General features: G+C 48.5%; 1 protein-coding gene across 4 annotated transcripts in view; it reads left to right on the top strand.

The window, feature by feature from the left end:
* The first annotated feature begins 9,068 nt into the window (after positions 1-9,068).
* IL4R (interleukin 4 receptor) overlaps positions 9,069-15,180 on the top strand; it is a 49,758-nt gene continuing 43,646 nt past the window's right edge. For all 4 annotated transcript variants that reach the window (XM_040258281.1, XM_040258313.1, XM_040258290.1 and 1 more), the window contains exon 1: positions 9,069-9,166. In XM_040258281.1, coding sequence (XP_040114215.1) covers positions 9,148-9,166 — 19 coding nt within the window. In that variant the 5' untranslated portion in view covers positions 9,069-9,147. The remainder of the gene's footprint in view (positions 9,167-15,180) is intronic.

The raw sequence follows: 15,180 nt of genomic DNA on the forward strand, positions 1-15,180 counted from the left end.
CACTGACTCCGCAGACCCATAGTCTCTCTTGCAGAGCTTGGCTCAAGGTGGTTATCAGTTCCTCATGTCCTCAGTCCCCCAAAACCAGGTGAGCCAGGCCAGTTTGGAGACCCCAGTCAGCTCCAGTTCTTACAATAAACTCCCTGGATCTGTTCTGTTAAACTTCAGAATGACAAAAAGCCAAGTCACCGAAGCATAAACAGTCAAAATTTCTCCTGTGGAGAAATGGTATCTGGAAGTTGACCACAGCGGGTGTGATTCAGCTGTTCAAAGATGTCAGGGGCCCCATGCTGGGAAAATTCTTCTCTCCTTACCAGAATTTCAGATATCAGTGGTTGCTGGAGTTTATTCTGTAGTTTGCAGGCCCCAGAACATCCACACTGCGGTTGTCTTAGCCTTCTCTCATGGCAGCAAGATGGTTTGTGTTCACAACAGTGAGACCCCTTCTGTCACGTGATGCTAACGGTTGCCCCGGAAGCACTTCCCCCTTAATACACGGATGTCCTCGTACATTTTGTTGGCAGAGCTGGATCATCCAGCAACCCCTCGGACAAGGGAGGCTGGGAAAGTTGGAATGGGATTGTCGTGATCGGCTGAAGCAAATCATGCTTCATTACCTCAGGGAGGGGCACATGGCTGCCCTGATGAAGTCTGGGTTCTGTTGGCAAGAGAAAAAAAGGAAGGTGGGTATCATGGTTGGCAGTAGGTCAATACAATGGCTGCAAAACAAACTATCCCCAAACTTAGTGCATTTCTTTTGTTCCTGAATCTGCCACCCGGTCGGGCTCAGTGGAGACAGTTTGTCTCTGTGCTATTTGGCGTCAGGCTGAAACTGTCACAGCATTCATTTGGCTCGTGGCTTTGCAATCTGGTAAGGGCTCAGTGGACTCCGCTCGGCTCTGTTTCCCTTAGTGTCAGGAGTGGGAGCTGAACACATCGGAAGTCTCCCTCGCTTGCATATGGGCCTGGGCTGACAGGTTCCCAACAGCTGGGGATCCTCAGGCCTTCTATCTCTTTCCATGTGCTCTCTCTAGGACGATTGGTGGCTTCAGCATAGCTGGAATTCTCACACATGTCAGCTCAAGGATCCCAAGGTATGGGCTGAGAGAGAGAGACAGAAAGGAAGGGAGAGAAGGAAAGAAGGAGGGAGGGATGGAGGGAGGGAGAGAAAGAAACAAAGAAAAATCAAGTAAGGAAGAAAGAAAGAGAAAGGAAGAAAGGAAAAGATTCTATACACAGTCCTTCTACCCATCACAAAAAGTAACCCAAATGGATCATAAACCTAAATGTATAATACAAAACTATAAAACTTCTAGATGACATAGGAGAAAATCTAGGATCTAGATTTAGCAATGATTTTTTAGATACAACACCAATAGCATGATGCCCCAAAGAGAAAACTCAATAACTTGGATCTCATTAAGAGGCAAAACTTCCACTTTACAAAAAAAAAAAAAAAAATTGTTAAGAGAATAAGAAGCCACAGGCTTGTAAAAACAATCTTTGCAAAGCACATGTCCAATTAAGGACTTGTATCCAAAATATACAAAGAATTTTTTTAAACTCAACTCTAAGGAAAGAAACAACCCAATTTTAAAAATGTGCAAAAGTTCTTAACAGATGAAAAAGAAGATACACAGATGGCAAATAAGCATATGAAAATATGTTCAACATAATGTATCTTGATGGAACTTGCAAATTAAAATGAGATAGCATTACACAGCTACTAGACTGGCTAAGATCCAAAAAACCGACAGCAAAAAATGCTGGTGGGAATGCAGAGCAACAGGAACTCCCGTGTATTACTGATGGAAATGCAAAATGGCTGAGCCACTTTGGAAGAGGGTTTGGCAGTTTCTTACAAAACTAAATATTCTTACCAAATGATCTTAACAATCACACTCCATAGTTACCCAAAGGAGTTGAAAACATGTCCACACAAAAACCTGCACACAAGTGTTTGTAGCAGCTTTATTCATACTTGTCAAAACTGAAAGCAATCAAGGAGTCTTTCCGTAGGTGAATAGCTAAATAAACAGTGTACATCCAGACAATGGAATATTATTATTCAGTGCTAAAAAGAAATGAGGTATCAAGCCATGAAAAGGCCTGAGGGAGCCTTAAATGTATATTACTAAAGGAAAGAAGAAGAAGGCAATGGCTACCCACTCCAGTATTCTTACCTAGAGAATCCCTTGGACAGAGGAGCCTGGTGGGCTGCTGCCCATGGGGTCGCACAGAGTCAGACACGACTGAAGCAACTCAGCATGCCTGCATGCATTGGAGAAGGAAATGGCAACCCACTCCAGTAATCTTGCCTAGAGAATCCCAGGGACAGAGAAGTCTGGTGGGCTGCCATCTGTGGGGTCGCACAGCGTCAGACGCGACTAAAGCAATTTAGCAGCAGCACCAAAGGAAAGAAGCCAGTCTTAAAGAGGCTACATACTGTCAGATTCCAACTATATGACATTCTGAAAAAAGCAAAACTATAGGGACCGTAAAACGATCAATGGCTTCCAAGGTTCAGGAGGAAGAAGAGGATGAGGCGAAGCCTAAGAGGTTTTCAGGGAAGTGAAACTCTTCTCTATGTTGCTATATGACTGGATGGGCTTCCCTGCTGGCTCAGAGGGTAAAGAATCTGCCTTCAGTGCAGGAGACCCAGGTGCAATCCCTGGGCTGGGAAGATCCCCTGGAGAAGGGAATGGCTACCCACTCCAGTATTCTTGCCTGGAGAATTCCATGGACAGAGGAGCCTGGCGGGCTACAGTCTATGGGGTCGCAAAGAGTCGGACATGATTAAGCAACTAACACTTTCACTTTCACATGAGTGGATAGAGGGCTTCCCAGGTGGTGCTAGTGGTAAAGAACCCACTTGCTAAAGCAGGAGACGCGGGTTCGATTCCTGGGTAGCGAAAATCCCCTGGAGGAGGAAATGGCAACCCATTCCAGTATTCCTGCCTGGAGAATCCAGACAGAGAGGCCTAGCGGGCTAAGTCCAAGGGGTCACAAAGAGTTGGACATGACTGAAATGACTTCACACATGCACACACACATGCATGAGTGGATAGAAGTCATTATGCATTTGTCAAAACCCATAGAACTGCTCAAGAGCAATCCTACTACTGGGCATATACCCTGACAAGACCATAATTAGAAAAGACACATGTACACCAATGTTCACTGCAGCACTATTTACAATATTTACAAACATTGTAAATATTTACAGTTTCCAACAACCAACCCAGATGTCCATCGACAGAAAAATTGTATATGTTGTACATATACACAGTGGTATATTACTCAGCCTTAAAAAAAGAATGAATTTGAGTCAGTTGAACTGAAATGGATGAACCTAAGTACTCTTGCCTTGAAAATCTCATGGACAGAGGAGCTTGGGGCAGGCTACTATCCATGGGGTCGCAAAGAGTCGGGCATGACTGAGCGACTTCACTTCACTTCAGAGCCTGTTACATAGGGTGAAGTAAGTCAGAAAGGGAAAAACTAGTATCATATATTAATGCATATATATGAAATCAAGAAAAATGGTACTGTTGAACCCATTTGCAGGGCAGGAATAGAGATGCAAACGTGGATAATAGACTTGTGGACACAGTGAGGGGAGGAGAAGGTGGGACAAATTGAGACAGTAGCCTTGAAATATATACACCACCATGTGTAAAATAGAAAACCAGTGGGAAGTTGCTGTGTAACACAGGGAGCTCAGCCTGGTGCTCTGTGATGACCTAGAGGGGTGGGATGGGGGTGGAGGGAGAGAGGCTCAAGAAGGAGAGGATATATATATATACTTATGGCTGATTCCAAGTTTGCTGGCATATTGAGTGCAGCACTTTCACAGCATCATCTTTCAGGATTTGAAACAGCTCAACTGGAATTCCATCACCTCCACTAGCTTTGTTCGTAGTGATGCTTTCTAAGGCCCACTTGACTTCACTTTCCAAGATGTCTGGCTCTAGATGAGTGATCACATCATCATGATTATCCGGGTCGTGAAGATCTTTTTTGTACAGTTCTTCTGTGTATTCTTGCCACCTCTTCTTAACATCTTCTGCTTCTGTTAGGTCCATACCATTTCTGTCCTTTATTGAGCCCATCCTTGCATGAAATGTTCCCTTGGTATCTCTTAATTTTCTTGAAGAGATCTCTAATCTTTCCGATTCTGTTGTTTTCCTCTATTTCTTTCCATTGATCGCTGAAGAAGGCTTTCTTATCTCTTCTTGCTATTCTTTGGAACTCTGCATTCAGATGCTTATATCTTTCCTTTTCTCCTTCTTCTTTCCACAGCTGTTTGTAAGGCCTCCCCAGACAGCCATTTTACTTTTTTGCATTTCTTTTCCATGGGGATGGTCTTGATCCCTGTCTCCTGTACAATGTACAATGTACAATCAAGAAAACTGATTTCGGTGTTGACCATCTGGTGATGTCCATGTGTAGAGTGTTCTCTTGTGTTGTTGGAAGAGGGTGTTTGCTATGACCAGTGCATTTTCTTGGCAAAACTCTATTAGTCTTTGCCCTGCTTCATTCCGCATTCCAAGGCCAAATTTGCCTGTTACTCCAGGGGTTTCTTGACTTCCTACTTTTGCATTCCAGTCCCCTATAATGAAAAGGATATCTTTTTTGGGTGTTAGTTCTAAAAGATCTTGTAGGTCTTCATAGAACCATTCAACTTCAGCTTCTTCAGCGTTACTGGCTGGGGCATAGACTTGGATAACTGTGATATTGAATGTGATGGAATTCCAGTTGAGCTGTTTCAAATCCTGAAAGATGATGCTGTGAAAGTGCTGCACTCAATATGCCAGCAAATTTGGAAAACTCAGCAGTGGCCACAGGATTGGAAAAGGTCAGTTTTCATTCCAATTCCAAAGAAAGGCAATGCCAAAGAATGCTCAAACTACCGCACAATTGCACTCATCTCACGTGCTAGTAAAGTAATGCTCAAAATTCTCCAAGCCAGGCTTCAGCAATACGTGAACCGTGAACTCCCTGATGTTCAAGCTGGTTTTAGAAAAGGCAGAGGAACCAGAGATCAAATTGCCAACATCTGCTGGATCATGGAAAAAGCAAGAGAGTTCCAGAAAAAACATCTATTTCTGCTTTATTGACTATGCCAAAGCCTTTGACTGTGTGGATCATGACAAACTGTGGAAAATTCTGAAAGAGATGGGAATACCAGACCACCTAACCTGCCTCTTGAGAAATCTGTATGCAGGTCAGGAAGCAACAGTTAGAACTTGATATGGAACAACAGACTGGTTCCAAATAGGAAAAGGAGTACCTCAAGGCTGTATATTGTCACCCTGCTTATTTAACTTAAATACAGAGTACATCATGAGAAATGCTGGGCTGGAAGAAACACAAGCTGGAATCAAGATTGCCGGGAGAAATATCAATCACCTCAGATATGCAGATGACACCACCCTTATGGCAGAAAGTGAAGAGGAACTAAAAAGCCTCTTGATGAAAGTGAAAGAGGAGAGTGAAAAAGTTGGCTTAAAGCTCAACATTCAGAAAACGAAGATCATGGCATCTGGTCCCATCACTTCATGGGAAATAGATGGGGAAACAGTGGAAACAGTGTCAGACTTTATTTTTGGGGGCTCCAAAATCACTGCAGATGGTGATTGCAGCCATGAAATTAAAAGACGCTTACCGCTTGGAAGAAAAGTTATGACCAACCTAGATGATGCCAAAAAGCAGAGACATTACTTTGCCGACTAAGGTCCGTCTAGTCAAGGCTATGGTTTTTCCTGTGGTCATGTATGGATGTGAGAGTTGGACTGTGAAGAAGGCTGGGCACCAAAGAATTGATGCTTTTGAACTGTGGTGTTGGAGAAGACTCTTGAGAGTCCCTTGGACGGCAAGGAGATCCAACCAGTCCATTCTGAAGGAGATCAGCCCTGGGATTTCTTTGGAAGGAATGATGCTAAAGCTGAAACTCCAGTACTTTGGCCACCTCATGTGAAGAGTTGACTCATTGGAAAAGACTCTGATGCTGGGAGGGATTGGGGGCAGGAGGAGAAGGGGACGACAGAGGATGAGATGGCTGAATGGCATCAAGGACTCGATGGACGTGAGTCTGAGTGAACTCCGGGATATGGTGATGGACAGGGAGGCCTGGCATGCTGCAATTCATGGGGTCGCAAAGAGTAGGACACGACTGAGCGACTGAACTGAACTGAACTATGGCTGATTCACGTTGTTGTACAGTAGAAGCCAACACAACATTGTAAAGCAATTATCCTCCAGTTGCAAATGTTTTTAAATGAAAGAAAAAGGGAAACAAATGTGAACCTTAATGTAAATAGCACACTTTAGTTAATAATAATGTAAAAATACCAGGTCACTAATTGTTACCAACGTACTGCATTAAAGCAAGTTATGTGACTAATAGAGGAAATTATGCATAGAAGAGAGGGTATATGGGAGCTCTCTATGTATTAATTTTTTGTTAAATCTACAGAAAAATTCTAAATAAATTTTAAATGTTTTTAAATCTGAAAGACAGGATTGAAAACAGGTAATATGATGTAGTGTGAGCTGAGCTCGTATTAAGACCAAACCTGGCAACTGCCTGGGTTGAGGACCGGAGTTTTTATTACTTTGGGGCCTCCAGGACCCCGCCAAGGCCTGACACACAGCAGCCACTAATAAAATTCAGGCAGCTCAGCAGGAACCTGAATAGTGCAACTGGGTGCGAGATGGCAAACTTTACATTTATTATCTCTCTAGGACTTCAGGACAGTGCCCTCTTTTCATTAGCTCTTTATTTTGACATAATTTTGGACTTACAGAAAAGTGGCAAGTATGAAGAATTCCCATATTCCCTTCCTATGTGCTGCGTGCTAAGTCACTTCAGTCGTGTCCGACTCTCTGCAACCCGATGGACACTACGTAGCCCACCAGGCTCCTCTGTCCGTGGGATTCTCCCGGCAAGAAAGTCCATGGGATTCTCCTGGCAAGAATACTGGAGTGAGTTGCCATGCCCTCCTCCAGATCTTCCCAACCCAGGAGTTGAACGTGTGTCTTACATCTCCTGCATTAGCAAGTGGGTTCTTTACAACTAGTGCCATATGGAAAGCCCATTCCCTTTCTCTAGATTTCCCAATATCTTCACATCCGATCACATCTACCCCTGCCTTTCCTAGCTGTTCAGTGCTATTTTTTTAATATTTACTTCTGATTATTTATTTGACTGTCCCGGGTCTTAGATGCAGCATGCATAATCTTAGTTGTGGCAGATGGGATTTAGTTCCCTGTCCAGGGATCAAACCTCTGCCCGCCTGCATTGGGAGTGTGTAGTCTTAGCCACTGGACCATCAGGAAATTCCCTTCAGTGCTATTTTTACCCCATTTTACAACCAAGCAAACAGGCAGAGGGAGCAGGCTCTAAATTGGCTTCTTTCTCATTTTCCTTCTGATCAGAACAACAATGTACGTTTATTGAGCGCCTGATATGTGCCTGGCATTGCTCCAAGCACTTTTCATGTATTTCAGACCATAGGAATTGGGGCCTGTGGTCATCCCCACTTTGCAGATGTGGGAGCTGAGGTACAGTGCCCAATCCACTTTGCCTGGAGTCTCATAGTAAGCAGAGGGGTTAGTGCACAGTCCATCTGGTAGAACTAGAGAAGAGAGAAGATGGCTTAAAGATGCAAAAAACAGGGTGGGAGCCCAGTTTGGGAGAAGAGGAGGGCAGACAGCTTAAGCCATACATTTCTAAAGTGAGACTTCTGCCATCTCTGGATAAATGCTAGTCGCTCAGTCATGTCCGACTCTTTGCAGCCCCATGGGCTGTAGCCCGCCAGGCTCCTCTGTCCATGGAATTCTCCAAGCAAGAATATTGAGTTGGGTTGCCATTCCCTTCTCCAAGGGATCTTCCCAACCCAGGGATTGAACCTAGGATTCCCTCATTGCAGGCAGATGCACAGATTCTTTTACCACCTGAGCCACCCACAAACTCAGAGACACCAAGACGGAGCAAAAGGTTTCAGGTTTACAAAGGGACCCCAGCACTGTCCAGCCTGTCTGCATACCTCCGACTTGACCTTCTTCCCCTCTCCCCTCCTGAGGGCTCTCCAGTCAACCTGACCTCCAGGCAATTCCTCCAACATGCTAAGTTGGTTCCTATCCCAGGACTTTTGCACTGGTTGTTCCCCCTTCTAAACTAGTCTAGCCCGTGTCCTCCTTAGGCTCGAAGCTCAAATCTCTCATCCCTGGGGAGGAGATAGGTTTCTCTCTGTTTTACTCTCTTCTTGGTATCTCTTGTTACCTGAAGTATTTTATTCGTTTACTGTTTTTCCCCTACCTTCTGGGCTCCATCACGACTTTTACGATGCTGCTTTTAAGGGATTAGTTATCCATGATGCCTGGGTTCGAACCCCACACCGGCTGCATGATTCTGAACAAGTTTCCCCACAAAGGCTCTGTGCCTCGGTTTTCCCATCTAAAAAACTGGGGGACTGCACTATAGCTCCCTCACAGGGTAGCTGGCGGTTAATATTAATATATGCAGCGCCTTAGAAAGGGGGCTGCCGAACGGTACTAACTGTTGATTGAAGAATTGTTTTCTGGAATCCGGCCTATGGTAGGCGCTCCGAAAACATATCCGCGTTCAGAAGTTGGGCTTGTCGGAAAAGGGAGAAGGCTTCAAGATGCCCAGCCCCCCAGTCCTGAATGCACCTGCCCTCTTGCGGAGAGAGGCAGCTGGGGGCCTCAGAGGGAATGGCGGGCCGGGGCGACCGACGGGCTGATGCTAAATTCGGGAGCTGGGATTTTATTCTGAAAGCGAGGGGAAGCCCTGCGGAGTTCTCTTGGCTGGGGTGTGACCTCCGGTGGCCGCGGAGCCCAGGCGCTGGGGTCGCCTCCTGGAGAGATCGGAAGCCCCTCGGACTGCGGGGACTGAGGGAACAGGGACGCTGCCGGGACCTGCGGCGGCCCCACCGAGAGGGCGGCCAGGGGAGCGCGGGGTGCGCGGGGCGGGGCGGCGCAAGCCAATGGGCGGACACGGGGCGGGGCGCAGGAAGCGGGGCGGGCTCCCCCGGCGCCCAGGAAAGCCCCGAGCGGCGCGGCCAGGGCAGGGACGGCCTCCCGGGGGGTCCCCTACTTCCCGCTCTGGGGCCGGCACGGCGAATGGACCTGGAGCGCGCAGGTAGGACCCGGCTCCCGCGTACGGGTGGAAGGTGGGGGGAATCGGTCCGGGCATGTCGTGGCGGCTGGGAGAGCGCTGGGCTGCCGACGGCGGGGACCCCGCGATCAACCGATCCCCAGCGGGGATCGCCCACTTGCCGGCTTTTCTCGGCGAGCGGGGCTGCGGCGACTCCGGCCGGCCGGCCCCGCGCAGCTAAAGCGGGGCTGGGGAGGCTAGTGCTGGGTGCTTGGGAGCGTCTTGAGCGTGGCGGTGAGACGGGTCTTGGCTCATCACCCACGTTCCCCTCAACTCCTTTCCCGGTTCTTCTCTGGGCACTCACTCCCAGCCCGCGCACAGGAAGTTGGTGAGGATTCCGGGGAGAGAAAGGGTGGGGAAAGTTCTGAAAACTCTGAAGTTGGAGACCGATCAAAGAATCGAGTGAAACTAGGCCTTTCGACCTTTGCTCTCCTTATTTGAATACTAGATGGGCCCAATAATAGCGAACATTTGCTGGAACTTATGTTGTATGGGTCTGTCCTGAGCATTGAAGTATTCTGAGTTAAATCTCAACATAACCATTCTGGTTGGTGCTCTGTGTGTATTGTGGCCATTTTGCAGATGAGGACTGCTGAGGCAGAGGGAGCTTTAATGACTTGCCCAAGCTGGTGCACACAAGGCAAGTGTGGAGCAGGAATCAGACCCAGTCATTCTGGCACCAGAGCCAGAGCAGTCCACAAAACAACAAAATTTGTCAAATTATTTTATGAACAAATTCTCCAGGGGATTCTATTCAAAGATGCACATTCTCAGGCTCTTTTTGGTGAGGTTCAGATTCAGCAAACCCCAGAATCTAGATGATTCTTCTCCTTCTTTTCCTTGAATGAAATCTGTATTTCTTATAATCAGGAGACACTGGGGACCAGCAAACTTGATGCCTGCTGCTAAGATTCACAGATCACCCTCCAGGCCAGCACTTACCCTGTTGGAACCCTGGCATTTGCCCTCTGGGAGGTGTGACCCCTCCCCTGCAGCTCTTCCTTTATGGATGGCCTTTAAGGAACATCAGGCATTTGCTGGGACATCAGAGCCTTTATGAAAGTCCTCAAGTTCAGTGGGGAAACCGAGGCTCGGGTTTATGTTAGTCTGGGTTTCCCCCACAGTCAGGGGCGTTGCAGAGTCCTGCAAAGGCCACTTGAACTCAGCTAGACCCACCATGAGTACAGATGAGCCTGATGGGATGTGGAAGGGGGGATGACCTACCCTGGCCATTCATTCACCCATTAGCATTCACTGGGCTCCCACTGGGCACTGCTGGAGTGCTGTTCAAGGCAATGGTGTGTGCCTTCAAGGAGCTCCCCCTGGGTGAAGGGGTTGTGGGAGCAGGGGAGAGCTATGAGAAAGAAAGGAAGGATAAGGTGAGGGTGATCAACCTTCGTGAGGCAATGGGACGGACTTCGTGGAGCAGGGACCTGTGAGCCAGCCCTGGGAGAGGAGTTGGGAGCTTGGTAGATGCAGAATGGGAGGGAACAGCATGCTGAGCAGTGGGAACAGCATAGATAAAGGCTAAGGGGTCGTGCAGGGGCCGGGGGGAAGGGGAGAAAAGCCAGTGATGGATGGAAAGGTGGGACATGTCATGAAAGGCCTTGCACGCCATGAGAGGAGTATGGGCCAATGTGTTTTACTTTTGCCCGAACCATAAGAATCACAATGCAGATTCCTGGACCCCCACCCTGGATTTCTAGAGTCAAATCTTGGCGGGAGGCTGTGGGAAGTTCAAAGGGAGGGAGAAGCACTAGCCTGTAGCCCTGATTACAACACAGTCAGTTCCCAGCAGGTCTGGGATGACCTGAGCGTTTCCAAATTCTGGGCAGTGACGCAGTGACTCAGTGACTGATGCGTTTTGCTGTACAACTAAAGCCCACGGTTGCAGAAAGCCCAGGCAGAGACAGGAATTGTCCCTGAAGGCATTCACAATTTCCTGGTGCTCAGATCCAGAAAAAAGTGCTGAGACGAAGTATCAGGGATGTGAGAAGAAAAACCCTTTCCTGGACCTCCTTTTCTCAAGCCTCCCCCACCCCCAATCCCTACCCCCAGATGGAGGAGAGAGTTCAGAGGAGAGAGTTCGGGATCAAATGCCCACTGCCCTCGATGCCACCTGGGAGTGGAGGAGAGACACAAGCCCCCTGGGTGCTTCATTTCCTCACATTTGTAAAACTGAGCTTCTGTGAGTTGTTAATGACGTCATGTTTTATAAGCTCCCTAGCGCAATTTCCAACACATAATACTTCCACCGTCAGTGGAAGTTGTACCTGTCAAGACATATAGCTTGGAGGTTAAGAGCATGGACTCTGGAGCCAGGTCGCCCGGGTTCAAATGCTGGTTCTGCTCATTCTTCTATTTATTTACTATTTATGGCTGAGCTGGGTCTTTGTTGCTGCGAGGGCTTTCTCTAGTTGCGAGAGCAGGGGCTACTCTGTTGCAGTGTGAGGGCTTCTCATCGTGGTGGCTTCCCTTATAGTGGAGCTCGGGCTCTAGGTGCACAGACTTCAGTGGTTGTGGAGTGTGGGCTCAGTCATTGAGGCTACTAGCAACCCTGACTTCCCTGGCGGCTCAGATGGTAAAGCGTCTGCCTACAATGCAGACCTGGGTTCAATCCCTGGGTTGGGAAGATCCCCTGGAGAAGGAAATGGCAACCCACTCCAGTATTCTTGCCTGGAAAATTCCATGGACAGAGAAGCCTGGTAGTCTACAGTCCATGGGGTCACAAAGAGTCGGACACGACTGAGCAACTTCACAGCAACCCACTCCTGTACTCTCGCCTGGAAAATCCCATGGATGGAGGAGCCTGGTAGGCTACAGTCCACGGAGTTGCAGAGAGTTGGACAGGACCGAGCAACTTCAGTTTCACTTTCACTTTCAGGCTCTAGAGCACAGGCTCAATAGTTGCGGTGCACAGGCTTAGCTGCTCTGCCGCGTGTGAGATCTTCCCAGACCAGGGATCGAACCCACGTCTTCTGCATTGACAGGCAGATTCTTAACCACTGAACAGGGATGTCCACGTGATACTTCTTATGGAGCCACTGTCTCAGGACCTTAGTTTCCCCATTTGTGAAATTATTATGGCTACTTCATACCTTTTGTGGTGATGAGCTGAATTCTTAAGCGTCAGGCATACAGAACAGTGCCTGGCGTGCAGTGAGCACTGTGTATTTGTTAAGCAAATAAATGAATCCCATTGGATGGCATTGAGTCTACCCACCCATTTTACAGGTAAGAAAACCAAGACTCAGAGATGTGCACAGTAGCCTTGCCTAAGGTTGTATATCTAGGAATGATAGATGGAGGGATTCGAACCTGCTTTCCTTCCCCACGTGTCCTTTCCCATCATGCCAGTCTGCTGGGGTGGCTGAAAGGGACATCTTTGGGAGCATTCCTTAGGGCCAGAGACATGCTCAGAGTTGTTTGACCAGATTTCCCTTGGCTAGAAGAGTGGATGATGGCTTGCCTAGACGTTGTCCAAACTTGCCCTGTTAAGAAAGTGGATGGGGTAACCCCAATGGAGACGGGGGGTCCTGGAGAGACCAGGGGACCCTGCATCTGATGGACCGTATTCCCTATTGCCTTGCTTCTCTGAGCCTGAGGCAGAGAGAAGGGCACAGGTTTAAAGTCAGGGGCCCCAGATTCAATTGTGAACTTGCTCTTCCTGTCTGTGGGATCTGGAGGAAGTTGATTAACCTCTCAGCCTCAGTTTGCTTGTCAGTAAAATGGGTATTTGGAGGAGGGAGGGGCAGCATTTGTGAGATGATTTTTTGGAGAGACCTTGCTCCCGGCTCGGTGATTGCTGTTTCTCTCCCTAGTGAGGACAGAGTCACTTCTTCACATCCAGCTCCCGACTTCCTCATTCATTTCTTCTTTGGATATTTATTGAGCACCTGTGTGCCAGGCAGGGCTTCCCAGATATTTTTGCCTGGAGAATCCCCCAGACAGAGGAGCCTGGTGGGCTACCCAGTCCATAGGGTCACAAAGAGTCGGATACAACTGAAGCGACTTAGTCATACACACGCATATGCCGGGCAAGGTGCCAGAGGATGGGCACAGAGTCCTCATCCTCCAGGGATTTGACTTCGAGTTGTGAAAACAAGCAGTACACAAACACACGCACAGAGCTACACTCCTTATCTAGCATTCGAAATCCACAAGCTCTGAAAACCGGAAGTGTTCTCATCACTCAGTTGGAAGCAAGACCTGACATGAACTAAACATGAGGCTGTTTGGAATCTTCATTTCTCCCCTGTGGTGTGAAGGCTCGTGTGTCTTGCTGCAGAGACGCACATGTGATTGATCACAGGGTGCTCCTCGGGCCCCGTGGGGGGCAGGGATCGTTATGACGGGCGGTATATTTTATACAAGATGACCTTTCTCTAATCTGAGTAATTCTGAATTTGGAAACACACCTGGGCTGCGGGAGGTCATGTCTTCTGCAGTATCGTGTCATGTCCCATAGCGACAGTGCTCAGAAGAAAGTAGAGCAGGATGCGGGCGGAGTTGGGGGAGCCTCTCTGAGAAGGGACATTTAGAAGGGCAAGGGGCCCTGGAGGAGCGGGCCAGATGGAGGAAACCACAGAGGATGCTAGAACAGGTCTTGTCCAGCCCACCGGCCCCACTTCCGGGCCTGCTGCTTGCCCCCACTCTGGGTGCACTGTTCTACGTGCACACATCTGTGCCTTTCCAAGAAGTGGTGATGCCTCTGAGGTTTCGGGTTTGCCTCCAACTGACTCATTCTCATTCTTGGGGCCCCCTCAGGGCTCCTCACCTCCTCGTTGGCACTTAAATCCAGGTCTTTACCAAAGCAGGCGTGGGAGCTCTGACTCACTGGGCAGGCTCACCCTCTGAGCTGGTATCTGAGTCCCCCTCCTTCTCCCTCCAGGAGAGAGGGAGGAGACAGATCCTGGTGAAGGGAGGAGAAGCCTGGCCCTCCGGGGTTTGGTGGAACAGATTTCCTGAAAAGGAGGAGGTGTTCTGAGCAACAGGAATGCAAAGGGACCAACAGCCTCCGGCCTGCAGATCCTGTTTGCAAAGCTAAAAGTGACAGGTGTGTGGAGGCTGTGGACACAGCAGCCTCTGACAGAGAAGCAAGGGTCCTTGTGGGGCTAGCTGTCTAGTGGAGGAGGTGACTTTTGAGCTAAGACCCAAGATAGAAAGACAGGCAGATATGTGGGGAAGGAGCGATCCTGGCTGAAGGAACAGCAAGTGCAAAGGCCCTGAGGTGTGTCTGACTCAGCACAGGGAAGCTCATGTGGTTGGACAGAATTGAAACAAGGTGAAGAGGGGAGGGGAGAGAGGTCAGGAAAGCCAGCGGGAGCCAGACACCTACATTGCCTCATTCATCTTGTGGCGAAACTGTACAAGGTGGGAACTGCTCTTATCCTGATTTTACAGATATATAAAAAAAGACAGGGCAGCAGATTTAGTAACTTGTCTGGGGGTCACAAAGCTGGGAACCTGACAGCTCCAGGGTCCTCAGCTTTTACCACTGTGTTTAAGCACATCATGGAAACTATTCAAGTGCTAAAGGCCCACCTGTCACCATCCACTGTTAGTGCTCACCTACCATGGATCTGGTACTCAGATCCATGCTCAGCAACCTTTGTGCACGTGGTCAGGCCAGGCTCAAGATCACAGGTGATCCAATCATCGTGCAGATCATTTTACAGATTATTTTGCCAGCGAGCATCCTCCCCAGCATGGCAGACAGAGAGGGCACCTTAAAGCAGAGGGGGCACGGTGGAGGTGCAGGCAGGGGGGACTGACTCTGCCTTCAGGCATCGTGGTACATGGAGGCAGGTAGACACATGGGTGTCTCCTCATTTCCCTGGGGAGGAAACTGAGGTTCAGGGAAGAGACTTAACCTGGTGACGCAACTCGGAAGTGGCAGAATCTGGTTTCAAATCTGGGGCTGGAAAAGTATGCAAAGTTTAACCACTATTCTGAGCTGTCCAGCCCACGGAGCAGAGTTTAAAAGAACTAGGTTTCTT

The sequence above is a fragment of the Oryx dammah genome, unplaced genomic scaffold (assembly GCF_014754425.2).
Source record: "Oryx dammah isolate SB20612 unplaced genomic scaffold, SCBI_Odam_1.1 HiC_scaffold_2, whole genome shotgun sequence".
NCBI lineage: Eukaryota > Metazoa > Chordata > Mammalia > Artiodactyla > Bovidae > Oryx > Oryx dammah.